Source organism: Capra hircus, chromosome 11 (assembly GCF_001704415.2).
Source record: "Capra hircus breed San Clemente chromosome 11, ASM170441v1, whole genome shotgun sequence".
Taxonomy (NCBI): domain Eukaryota; kingdom Metazoa; phylum Chordata; class Mammalia; order Artiodactyla; family Bovidae; genus Capra; species Capra hircus.
In genome coordinates, this window is record NC_030818.1 from 30,931,325 (window position 1) to 30,945,093 (window position 13,769).

At 40.5% G+C, this 13,769-nt stretch overlaps 1 protein-coding gene across 1 annotated transcript in view; it reads right to left on the reverse strand.

Moving 5' to 3' along the window:
* The window catches only part of FSHR (follicle stimulating hormone receptor), a 189,533-nt gene that overhangs the window by 106,452 nt on the left and 69,312 nt on the right, over positions 1–13,769 (reverse strand). Inside the window, 1 exon segment of the mRNA NM_001285636.1 lies at positions 12,027–12,098. Coding sequence (NP_001272565.1) covers positions 12,027–12,098 — 72 coding nt within the window.

Here is a 13,769-nt window from a genome sequence, read left to right on the forward strand (position 1 = left end):
TGTATTAAAGCAAATCTCCTCAAGCACACGTGCCACATTGACTAAAATCCCACCATTAGCAATTCAGTCCTTCGGAGCTGGCATTACCTACTTCATGTCTTTTTAAAAAGGCACGTTGTCTTGGAGGATCTCATTTAGCAACTCCTTAGAATTTCAATGCCATTACATTATTCAGATGTTGTTATCATCACTGGGAAAGAATAACAAAGAACATGATTTAAAAGGAAATGTTGAGAGCCTGATTTGGGGAAGAGGTTCTGAAAGGCTGGCAAGGGATCCAAGAGGCAGAGATAACAAATTCACAAACTTGACCTGCCATTATGTTTCCAGTGTGCCCAGTGCTGGGCTACGTGCTCTGGAGAAGAATCTGAGAAAAGAGAAAGGCAGAGTCTGTAATCCGTATGTAGTTGAGCTGAGACGCCACGGATGGGAAGCAGAGCACATGTGCTCTCTTAATAATCCATATTTGTACGCACTTTTCACTTTTCAAAGCACGCTCACATCCAAGTGCAAATTACATGTTTATAAAACACTTGGCATCGGCAATTGCTATCTCTATGCCCAGCCTCTCTCAGAATCTCAGACCCACTGGGGTGGTTAACTTCCACTTTATTCATTTAGGCTCTTCTGGCATTTATCCTTCACTCTTCCACTTTTCCTCTGCCTGTTTAACCCCTGGAATGGTCTGAACTATAAAAACCCATGTCTGATCATTCCGTTTCTGTGTGTAGGCTAGCCAGAGTGGATCTGAGTAACACAGAGGAAGTTTATGAAGTATAAGATTCAGGTAAGTTTTTGTTGTTGTTGTTGTTGGGGGATGGGCAGGCAAATAGGTCCATATCCTGTTTGAGTGTTTTACTGTTTAAAGGATTTTATTAAGTCATAAACAGCCCAGATGGATGTGGTTGTGATGGGCATGAGGTAAATGAGGAAATAAAAATAAATAGTTTGTGCATCGATTGGAGCTTGTATTTAGATTGCATCTTTTTAATTTTAATACCACTCTATAAAAAAAGAAAACCTAGCAAGAGTCTGTAGGGCAGAGCCAGGAGGCTATTTTTAACTGGAGTATTATGCTGCCTTAATTTTATCTTCTCTGAGTAGACACAAACATTGAGTTACTGGCAGAGAGAACAAAAGGGCCAGTTCATTTTCTGGTGTATCTGTGAGCCCTAACAAACATACCATGTTCAAAGGTCTTTCCCACAGCTTGCCTTGTCAAGAAAGGTCAGAAGGGCAAGCAGGGCTGAAGCAGAAGTCTTAAAAGATAGAGAAGATGATGTTGCCTGGCTGTTGATTAGAAAATGGAAGAGGATTGGTATGTGATGGCAAGCCAGAAAAAGCCTGACTTGAGTAACCTCTGTCAAGTCTTGCCACCTGTAAGTTTTAGCTGCTGAATTATAGGCACTGAGCAGAGGTCAGCAGGACCATGGATGCCTTAGAGCATCCAGTAGCCAAGAGGCTGGAGGATGCTCGAGATTGAACATGTGAATCTCTACAGAGGGTGTATCTGTGCTTTCCCAAGCTAGGGAGCATCTTCAGCATGCTTCTTTAGTACCCAAGCTTGCTACTTCACAGTGGGTACTGTGGATTGCTTGTGTCTCTCTCTCCACCACCCCAAATTCATATATTTAACCTCCAATCCCCTAAACATATGGGTGGGTAGAATTTGGAGGTGAGGACTTTGGGAAATGATTGGATAAGGTCATAGGGGTGGACCTCTTGTGATCGGATTGGCATCCACGGCAGGGAATAAAGAGACCAGAGCTCTCTCTTAACCATGTGGTGATACAGAGCACAAGCAGGGGTAGGTTCACACCAGAACCTGACCAGTCTGGCATCTAATCTTGGACTCACAGAACTGTGAGATATAAATATTTGTTGTTTAAGTCACCTAGTGCAGTATTGTATTCAATATTACAGAAGTCTGAACCAGTTAAGACAACAGGGCTCTCATCTATGAATATGTTCTTTCAGTATTCCCTTCTTTGGAATCCCTTCCAGCAAAGGAAACCCTACACTACCTTCATGGATAAAGCAAAAAGCACTGAGATGTGGATGGTTATAATGAATATAAAGGGCATCCATAAAATGACTAGATCTCAGGAACTCTTGTTTCCTTTATCAGACTCTTCCCCCTCCTGAACACATAGAAAGAAATCAAAGTGAAAACAAACTAGCAAAAAGACAAAACAAAGCCAAACTTATAAATACAAAGGTAATAAATTATTCTCGTTCTGATCTGGGCAGCTATTAGATACTGTCGAGTCTATTTTGAGGCCTCACCTAGAAACAGTTGAAAATAAGGAGACTTAATGGAAACACTAAAACCGCACCAACCCTGAAAGTGACAAGAAAACAGCTTCTTGTGTTCTTGGTTGAAGCAGTAAATACAAAAACACTTATTTTCAGAATATTTATGGAGAACAGGAAATGAGATAAGGACTTTCACCTCTTAGACACTAACTCATGTTTGACCCAGGTCAATAATGACAACTTAATTGGCCCAGCTCTTAGATTTCCCAACTGCTGACTAAGTTAATTGATGACTTAACAGGCAGCTGGGTTTGCAGAACTGTGAACTAAAGCCAACCTCAGCAGGATCTTTACCCAGAAATGAGTTGGCATGTGGAAACTTGAAGGTGAAGAAAATGCTCCAAGAAGAGGTTTCTTCTCCTCTATAACTGTCCCAGTGGAAAGTGACTCTAGGTTCTGGTTTATGGCAATTTCAAATGCTTAGGCACTCTTGTGTCTCTCTTGCAGTAGAAATCCTCTCTCATAATTTTAAGTGACATCACAGGAAGCTTTTACAGCCTTAATCCTCCCCTTTGTCACTTGTTTCTTTAGTGAGCTAGAATGATTCTGGGAAAAGGTAGCCACCAAAAAAAGCAAGTCTTGTGTAGCAGAAAGGGCCAGATTACCTTGGGTTCAAATTCTAGCTTTACCACAAAAGAACTCTGAGGCTGGTTGATTGCTCACCTTTTCTGAATGTCAGTTTCCCTGTTTGTAAAGTGCAGATTCACTGAGATGTGGTATTTGAAACACCTGGCCCCAAATAGGTGCTGAGAAATTGTTGGTTTTAGAAAATCAACTTTATTGAAGTGTAACTTAAATAATTCTATGTGCTCATTTCAACTGTTTGAGGGGTTTTTGCAAATTCATGTATTTTGTAACAGCCACCTTAGTCAAGACATAGAACATGTTCACCAGCCTAAAAGTTTCTTTGATGCCCCTTCCCAGACAATCCCCACCATCACCCTTTACCCCAGCAAGTACTGATGTGCTTGCTTCCTGTCATCATAGATTGGGTATATTAATTCTTCAAGTTTTTTATAAATAAAGTTATTTGATGTATGGTATATTCTCTCGTGTTTCCTCTTTGCCTTAGTATAATGCCTGAGACCCAGCCATGTCATTGTGTTAATAGTTTATTCCTTTTTATTTATTATTCATACTATGTTGTATGAATAGAACACAATTTGTTTATCCAGTAACTTGATGATGAGTATTTGAATTGTTTTTAGTTTTGGGCTATTATGCGTAAATCTGTTTTGAATATTCTTGACCAAGGCTTTGTGTGGACATATGTTTTCACTTCTTTTGGATAAATAGTTTATAAGAAGCTGTCAAACTGTTTTCCAAAGGGGTTGTACTATTTTGCAGTCTTACCAGATACATTGGATCATTCCATTCACTCCACAGCTTCATCCGTGCCTGCTCTATCAGTCTTTTAATTCTAGCTGTTCTAGTGAGCATGCAATGGCATTTGAGGTTTTACATTGCATATCTGTAATGACCACTGATGTTGAATATCCTTTCATGTGCTTATGGTTCATTTCTATTGTTCCTCTTTGGCCCATTTTTAATTAGATTGTTCATCTACTTGTTTTTCCCTTTTAAGAGTTCTTTATATCTTCTTTTTACAAGTCCTTTTTCAGGGTATGTTTTGGAAATATTTTAGTCCCTGCCTGTGGCTTGGTTTTTCATTTTCCTGATAGCTGTACTTTTGAAGAGCAGAGATTTTGTTTTGATGAAGTCAAAAGTTTTGAAGTTTTAGCTTTTACATTTAAGTCTATGATCTGTTTAGAGATAAATTTTGTGTATGACATGAGGTAAGGGTTGAGTTGTATTTTTTTTTTTTTCTATATGAATACCAAGTTGCTTCACCACCATTTGTGGAAAAAAAATTATTATTTTCCTTATTGTAATCAACTCTTTCAAGATATAGAGGATGAGGGATCATTTCCCGACTCATTCTGTAGTACCACTAAAACAAAGCTGAAAAAAGCAATTACAAGAAAAGAAATATACAGACTAAATCTCTACAAATATAGACACAAAAATTCTTAACAAAATATTAGTAAATCAAAACCTGTGAACATAAATGGATTTTGATAAATCTAAGTCAGATAGTTTTATTTAGTTGCTCAAAATAACCCATGTAATTTCCATCACACTCACTGTGACGCTCAAACTTGTCCTCATGGCCTATAAGTTTCTCCATGACCTTATCCCAGGTTCTTCTGAGATCTTATCTCCTGCCATGTCCCCTTTGTTGATCCTCCTTCAGCCACACCACATAGACACACTATACATTTGTGAGGAATACTCTTTCTGCAAATTGGATTCAGACTTAAATATCATCCATCTCAGTGGGTTTCAACTGTGGATATATATTAAAATCATCAAGGGAGTTTTAAAAAATGATCAGTGCTTGGCCCCACCCTAGAAAAATAGAATGAAAAGTCCCTGTAAGTGACAGTTAAATTTCTAGATTACTTTAAAAGTTCCCCAGGGGATTGTAAAGTGCAGCACAACCTGAACCTCATGATCACTACCCCCACGCCCACCCCCACCCCCCCGCCCCTTACTGGGTATTCGGATTCCCTCTTCCTATTCAGAGGTCCAGCCACTCCAACCCTGGCCACCAGTTTCTTACCAGGAGCTTATAGAATCATCAATCTTTCCTACTTGCTTTATTTCAGTAAGTGGGACTCAAAGCTTCTTTGCCCATTAACTTTCAGAATCACAGGTCAGAGTAAGAAGAGGCCTAAGTTATCTAACAAGGAGGTGCTTAGGGAGGCAAAGCAGATTGGAACCCAGATTTTCTAGCCCCAGTACCATTAGTATTTTAGTTACCTGGCTTTTCCGCTTTCTCTTTATCTGTGCTGAGTGAGGCTGAGGAATACAGAATTGGGAGGATCTGCAGCTTTTTAGTATGCTTGCAACAGTTTTCATTCAATAAATCTCTCCCTCTAAAAGTCCCTCTGTTAACTTTTCTTCCCCCAGTGATCTGGGAGTGGAGGCTGGAGTGTCAGACTAGAATTCTCATTTTTATATGCAAATAAATCACTTGATTATATTTTTTGTCCTTATGTTATGATGAATATTTCAAAAGAATTTTATATGGTTCATATTTATGGTTTGGGAGCTATTTCACATTTTGGCTCATTGCCGTCTCATCTGCATATACCATATCTCAGCTGATGTTGATTGGTCTCATTTACATATTCATCATGCTCCTATTTTCAAAGATATTTTGTTATACACTGGCTTTTCTTCCCCCTCCAGTGTTATAATACCACATAGATGTGTTTTTAAATTGCACTCATTTCCATACACAAATTTTCTGGTTACCATAAATCACCACATTGTCACCTCCTCCCCCCACCCCCATTTAGTGTAATCTTCACACTTTATACCAAGCTGACATATGGTTCCAAAGTAATTAAAAACAATGTAAACAGTTTACAGTGCACTTTGCAAAGCCACTTCACACTGCAGAGAGTTTAATGATTTCCTTCTCCCCCAGTCAGTCCCAAAGCAGTGAAGAGTCAAGAGGTTTGAGATAGCGATGCTGATGAAAAAAGCTAAGGTGTGACAGTGATCAGTTCACTTCTAATGAAGAAGCTCCTGCTCCACTTCTGCCGAAAGACTCGGTTCCCTCCTGACTTCTTAGGGAAGAAGCAGAAGGGGTGGGATAAACTGGATTAATGAACGAATGGATTAGCACAGATTGGGGCAGAGTTACTGGATTCTTTCAGTTATTCTAGGAGGTGGAAGGGGGACAAATCAAACTTAGCAAATCCCCAACCACCAAGGCTACAGAACCTTCTCTCTTTACGATGAGAAGAGGACTAATTTTCTTTTTTTGACATTCATAGTTTGCCCAACTACCAGGATCTAGACTTCACTTATTTATTTATTTATTTTTCTGACAATAGACTCAGTTTTGCTGTGAATCTCCCTTCTCACTTTCAAATCCCTGTGGCTAGGGTAGATATTTTCAGCTCTAGGAATGGAGCCCATTACTCAAGTCACAGCTAATTTGAACATCACATTCTCTTAGCTGCTGTGGTTGGTCCAGGGATGGTTGTGTGATTTAAACAAGTCAGACTTAAATCTTCAGACTTTTGTGGGATTGAGCAGGAGAAAGGGCAGTGCTTTCACCCTGAATAGGACCTGAGACGGTGTCTGAAGCAGGACTGCTACTGCTTTTTTCCCCACCAAGGATGGGGCTCAGGGCTGGAATGACCACAGTGAAGGGAGACCAGAGAGGGGGGGAGAAGCTGAGTCCTGAGGACACTGAACCTGAACAGAGCTGTTTCTAAAGTCATTCCTTCTTGCCGAATGTCAAGTTAAATGAGCCATTAAACTCCCTTCTTTTCCTTAAGCCAATTTTAGGTTCATTTTCTTTGACCTCACACAACAGAAAGCCCAAGCAAGTACAATGTTTGTATCACTTATTTTGCACATATTATCTTGTGCCTTTTTGTCCTGGGTCATATTTTAAGCTATAGCTATACAAATGCCTAGATCATAGTAGAGTCTCAGCCAGTGTTTACATGTCTGTCAACTCCTATGTTTTTTATTATTTTCGTTCCTATGATAAATATTCCTATTATTTATCCTATCATTCCTGTCATTCCATTAGTATTTTTTGTTTGTGTCCAGGTAGTTTCTCTCTCCAACTAATTATATTTGTTGGTCATTTTTATTCATGCATTTATCAGACATTTATTATAGGTATCTGACTGTATGAGACACTATGGAGCCAGTCCTGGGTGAAAGCAGTCATGTCCTCGTGCTCATGGAGCTTAGGGGAGTCAGAGATTAATTAAACTATGGCATAAAAAGTGCAAGAGTGCTAAGGTGACAGTCACCACATAGAGACTCGTGGTGATAGGAGGGTGTTCTACATTAGTAGGGGGGGGTTGTCCTGGTGGAGGAGGTCAGGGAAGGCCTTTCTAGGCAAGTGGCACTGGTGCGGGAATCTGCAGCAGAAGGAGGAACTGATTAAATTAAGAGGACAGAGTAGACAGACGTTCTTGAAGAGCACATGCCAGGCAAGGCCCATGGTGGGCAGTGTAGCATGGTACACTGAGCTGAACTGGAAAAGGGGTTAGCAGAGCAAAGGAGAAAACATGAGGGGTCTATTCCAGTTGCTTCTCTCTCTCTTTTAAATTTAAATTTGTTTATTTTTAATTGGAGGATAATTACATGATTGTGTTGGTTTCTGGCGTATTGCAGCATGAGTCAGCCATGGTTACACATATGTCCCCCTCGTCTTGAACCTCCCTCCCGCCTCCCACCCCTCTAGATTGTCACAGAACGCTGAATTTGAGCTCCCTGTGTCATATGGCAGGCTCCCACTGGCCATCTAATTTTGCATATGCTAATGTATATGCCTCCATGCTACTCTCTCAATTCGGCCCCCCTCTCCTTCCCCCACTGTGTCCACAAGTCTCTTCTCTATGTCTGTGTCTCCATTGCTGCCCTGCAGATAGGTTCATCGTACCATCTTTCTAGATTCCATATATATGCGTTAGTATATGATACTTGTTTTTCTCTTTCTGATATATTTCACTCTGTATAATAGGCTCTCGGTTCATCCACCTCATTAGAACTGAGTCAAATGCATTCCTTTTTAGGAATGAGTAATATTCCTTTGGGTATGTGTACCACAACTTCTTTATCCATTCATCTGTAGATGGACATCTAGGTTGCTTTCATGTTAATTTCTTTTTTATGTTCAGAGCAGCAGCGAAGTACATTGTGTGTGTGTGTGTGTGTGTGTGTGTGTGTGTGTGTGTGTGTGTGTGTGTGTGTACAGGTATACACATGATTAAGTATAAATTTAGAAAATATCACTCTGGTTGTCATGTAGAAGATAGATGGGGCAGCACAAGAAGAAGCCTGGTACAGTTTTCCAGGGAAAGACAACGGTAGCTGGAGAAGGAGATGGGTAGACAGGTCAGAAGTATGATCAGGAGATTAAAAACAACAGGACTTGGTGTTGTACTTAATACAAAGTTAAGGTACACTCTGGCTTTGCTCTTAAATAGTAATTTAGGGATGTACAAGAAACCTGTAAATTCTGAATACAATCTGATAAATATGCTGTTGCTACTACAAGCACAAGATTATGGTTTGGAAGCGCTGAGAGAGTTCTGGAAAGGCTCTACTCTACAGTGGGTAGAGGGGAGTAAACATTTCATCCAGCTCCTGGAGGACAACCAGGATTCTACCAAGTGTAATTTTAAGTAGAAGGGCAGCATCTATACAAGAGCAGTGAAAATATATTTGTTCACTTGTTCATTTATACGATTACCTGTACCTATTTTTTGGTCTCTCTATGTGCCAGGCATTATCCAATGGACCAGCCATCACATTCTAAATAAGCAATATGATATCTGGGAATGGCAGTGCTTGGGAAATGGCAAATATTCCTGCCTGAAAGTGTGGGCTACACTGTGTATGTTGGGAGATATGAGCTTTGATTTCTGTGTCAGAGGCTTATGGTTTTTAGAAGTTCTTCTGCAAAGGACTTTGAGCAAGACAGGTCTGGAAGCAGAGTGGTGGGAGGATGGACCTAGGACAGAGTAGCCTAATGCAGTAGGCTGTGCAAGTGACTTTGAACCTCCTAGCTGCAGGAGTAAGATGAGAGAATAGGGCTCCAGAGGTATTTGTGAGGGTTGGCCAATAGGACTGGAAGAGCACCTGCATAGAAGGGAGAGAGAAGGCATGTGAGTCACGGGATTTTCTTGCTTGGGAATCTGGGCAGATGGTGATGCTATACACTGGGCAATATGAGGAGATCAGAAATTTAAGGATAGAGGTAAGGAGTTTTTCTGAATATGATGCACTTGCAGTTCACTTAGGGGTAGATCTTAAGGAATCTCTCCATTTCAAAGGAAGAATTATGGCTTCAGAGGAGAGGTGAGTTTAGGCAGATGCAGATTTAGGAGCCCTGGTAGTAAGACATTATTTAATAAATAATGATTTGAAGGTGTGAGTATAAAGAAAGAAATTGGCCCAAAAATGGACCCCCAGAATACCTGAACTTTTGAGCAGCAGCTGAGGAATAAGAAAGGAGACGGAACTGGTTATGGAGTAGTCTGGGGTGTTCAGTAGGCAGGCAGAAGGGTGAGGTGTCACTAAAGCAAAAGGGGAAAGAGTAATGAGAAGGATGGCATGAATGGTCAGTGCAGTCAGAAGCTACCTGTCAGTGAAGTGCTAAGGGGACAAAGTAGAAGTCATCAGTTCTGGCAGTTTGGGTGTTATTTGGGACCTTTGGGAGAATAATTTAACAATGTTAGAGAATTTGTGGTCAAATAACAATTGGACAGGAGTGAGGAGAGACTGAACAGAAAGGCTGAACAGAGCGCAGGCTGCTTTTTCAGAGCAGTGGTAGTGATGAGGAAGAGATAGGAAGGGGGAAGAGAAAGAAGGCAGGATTTATCCAGAAAGCTTTTCCCTCTTCTTTGTAATAAGCATACGTGAAACTAGGCCACATGTGCAGAATGAATGAAAGGGATTTTGTGATTTGTGGAGAGGGAGATATTGAAAAGGAAGCCAGTAGTTATAAAGTTCAGGAAACTGGTTAAAAACTGGAAGAATAAAATAAATGAAGAAGAGAGATCTGGAAAGATCTGATCTGAACTCATCAGGGACCAAGATGAGGAGGTGAGACAAAGGATGAAAGTGTGCATAGGGCTGGAAGGGTACAAATCGTCTGTTCAGAGTTTGGTTTAGTGTTGGCTTCTCTGCTCAGGAATGCTTTCTTAGGACATGAAAAGTACTGCAAAAATAAGATTTATTGATTTATTTTTTTTTGGCATCTCTATCAGTACTGGCTGATTCATAAAAGCACCTGGTAGAAATGGACATCCTGTGACTGAGGAAGCTGAGTTTCAAAACCAGCTGCTCTGTCTCTGGGATTATTGCTGTGTCAGCTCGGATCAACCTTCTGTCACCAGAGGACGTTCTCATGGGAGGCTGAGCACCCAATGAGGGGTCAGTCACATCTTCTGGATTTAATTATATTAAGGTGACTTATTTGTACCTGGTATGGCTGTGTTTAGAATGATTTCTATACAGTTTTACAGACTGGTTGAAGGGGCAAGACCTACCCAATCATCATCAAATCTCTGTTAATTCCAGGCAGGGTAATGGCTGATCCATCCAGGAATACATGTTGAGCCAAAAACTCTCCTACACTATTCCTTTCCTGTTTTCCTTGGTGAACTCTGCTCAGATGAGTGCCCCATCCTGCAATTCCTGTGCGTGTTGAAAGTCTTCAAGAAGGCAAACCCTGAAGACTCCAGGTCTTCAACCGGGCTCCCGTCCAACAGGGAGACGCTTGCCTGTAGATCACATAAGCCATCCTGCACTATAGCAACGCCTCCCTTGATATACAGATGAGGAAACCACAGCTCTCAGAGATAAACTGATTTAATCAAGGTGACACAGTTAAGTTTACATTAAAACTAACAAACATAGGATTCTGACCAACCTCTTCTAAGCAAGTGACGTAACCACTGAAATATGCTGTTACTCTCTCTGCTTTGTGTTTCTTTCATTAATGGATTTCTTTCTCACTTCCTCAGACCTGGGCAAGTGTTCTTTCTAAAAGGCAGGTGAAAGAATCAAGATAAAAATGTACTGGCTTAAAGAAGGAAAAACATATATAACTGAGGGAGGGGTGTTGCTTTTTCTTATAATGAAAAAATCGTTCCCTTCTGTGTAATCCATCTAATCTATTGGTGTACTTACTGGCACTTAAGTTCTGGATTCTGGCTGCTACTACTTTGTCCATTTCTTAAAGCCTGGGGGATGGGATCAAATACCTTCAAAAGCGGAGTGGGTTACCACAAGCATGAGAGAATTGGCTGCTTTTTGTTGTTGTTGTTACTTTGTACCCCACTTTGAGAAAAGCTTTTTTTGGGGAAACCCATACATTAAGCTAGTCCAATAAAACGCAAATGTTGAGGATCTTAAAAACACACACACACACAAATATTTACATTAGCAAAGTCTTCTCTTTTCAAAGGAAATCATCTTCAGTGCTCTAAACTTTCCCAATACTTCTGAATATTTATTATCTATCATTTACCACTTGTCAGCATGGCTTAGGGACAAGAAGTCCACAAAATCTCTGAAGCCCAAATGTTAGTCCCTGCTGTTAATTAAAAATTAATCAGAAATAATAGTATCTTTAAAAATAATGAATGTCAGCAGAGAAAATAGGCTTTGGTTTATAAAAATTCCACTCGCAGGTACTTTGGGAACAAAAGAAAGAAAGTGAAAGTGTTAGTAGCCCAGTCTGACTCTTTGCAACCCCATGGACTGTAGCCTGCCACATTCCTCTGTCCCTGGGATTCTCCAGGCAAGAATCCACTAAAGTGATGCCATTTTCTTCTCCAGGGGATCTTTCTGACCCAGGGATGAAACCCATGTCTCTTGCATTGCAGGCAGATTCTTTACCATCTGAGCCACTAGGGAAGCCACATTTTGCACCAAAAAAGTGAGAATTTTTTGTATTGACCTTATGCCTATTTCAGTGGCCACATGCTGAAAGATTCCACAAGTTTAGGAAATATGGAAAGGAAACGCAATTGGATAAGGTGTAAAACCTTTGCTTGGTGTATCATTCTAGTTCCTAAGTGTACAGAATCATGCTAGATGTGATCTGAGGTTGCTGCCTATAGCCATTCAAAGCACCCCCACACTCCTCGGGTACATACATTTTCTCCAGGTCTCCAAATCCTGAAAAGGCTCCTTTTGGGATGACTCGAAGCTTGGTGAGAACAAACCTCCTGAAAAGAGAGTGGACATAAAATATCACAACCTATCCATTCATTGATTAGTCATTGAGTGCCTAAGGTATAACAGCGGATAACAAACAGCCAACACATACTGTGTGCTTGCCATTTAGTAATGGTTATAATTGCTTCTCCATGATCTCTTTTCACCCATATCACAAAGCAGTGATATGGGCACTATTGTTATCCCTCTTTTGCGTAAGAGGAAACTGAGGTTTAGGGAGGGTTAAAAAACTTACCCAGGGTCAGGTGGCTAATATGTGGCAGAGTTAGGATATGAGCCTTCTGTTCATCACTACTCCATGTTGCCTCCTCTAGCCCTGTGTGAGTCTCCTTCTTTTTCTCTATTCCAACTCTCAATACCTCCTCCCTGTTGTCCTCAGCTGACTTTTCCTACTTCAGAAAAAAAATGAAACCAGCAGAAGAGAACGTCCTCATGCTGTCACATGGCTCCCAGTTAACCTCTCACCTGCACCTAGGCTTGTTATACACCCTGCTCCACTTCCTGTTACTATGGGAGAGCTGTCCAGGGTCCTGACTAAAAAAAAACAGCTCCTCTGATCCACATCATATCTTTCTCCTTGCCTTGTGAAGGTAGCCACTACAGCAGCTTCCCCCTTCTTTCATACATTTCATTCACCTACTTTTTCTTCTTTATTGGATCCTGCCCATCAGTATACTAACATGCCTTAATTTCTCCCATCTTAGAAAAATCTTAACCTCAACCATCTTCAGCTTTTGCCATTTCCTTCTGCTGGAAAAATTTGTCTCATGCTTGCCTCAATATTCCTTCCAATGGCTTCTCATCTTAGTCAAGAAAAAACAAAACAGATAGTATATATATAATGGCCTTCAGGATCCTACAGGATCTTCCCACTCTCCTTTCCCATAGATCCTCTAACTTCAATTTTGACACCCCACACCGTGATTATTTCATTCTCTTCACAGTAATCTCTTACTATTCTTTGTACAGGCCAGGTTCCTTCTTGCCTAATATTTCTGCATTTGCAATTCTCTCTTCCTGGAGAATTCTTCTCTCATATTTTTCCTGGCTTGCTCCTTCAGCCAGCTGCTTGCTCAAATGTCACTTTCTCAGTAAAGCTTTCCCTAACTACCCTATTTAAAATGATAACTTCCCCAACTTAGACCGTTGCCTTAGCTTTCTTCATAGTACTTCTGATATGTTTAATCTTCTATTTATTTATCTACTTATATATTAATATACTTATCTTTTACCCAAAACTAGAATGCAAGCTCTGTGAGGGCAGGGATTTTTGTCTGGTTTGCCTGCTGCTGTATACCAAATGCCTGGAACAGTGAATGGTGTATGACACATATTCAGAAAAATGTTTCTTGAATGGCTGTTGAAGTCTGAGAGTTCTAGGCTTGAGGGTAGAATTACAAGTGACCCTTTGGGAATCTATAACAGGAATACTGTTTCTGCTCCCTCTCACTTTCCTTGCTTTGCAACTGGTTAATAAGGATTTGGTTTCCTCCCTACTATAATCCTTCCTTCTGCAAGGCGGTCTAGTTAGTGGGAATTCAGTGTGGACTTGAATAGTTTCACAAACCTTCTTTACATTAGTCTCCTAATTTTTTAAATTGGTATTAGTGAGATTCCTGTTTCAGAAAGTTATTGTTCAGGCAAGCAGTTCTTTTCTTCCA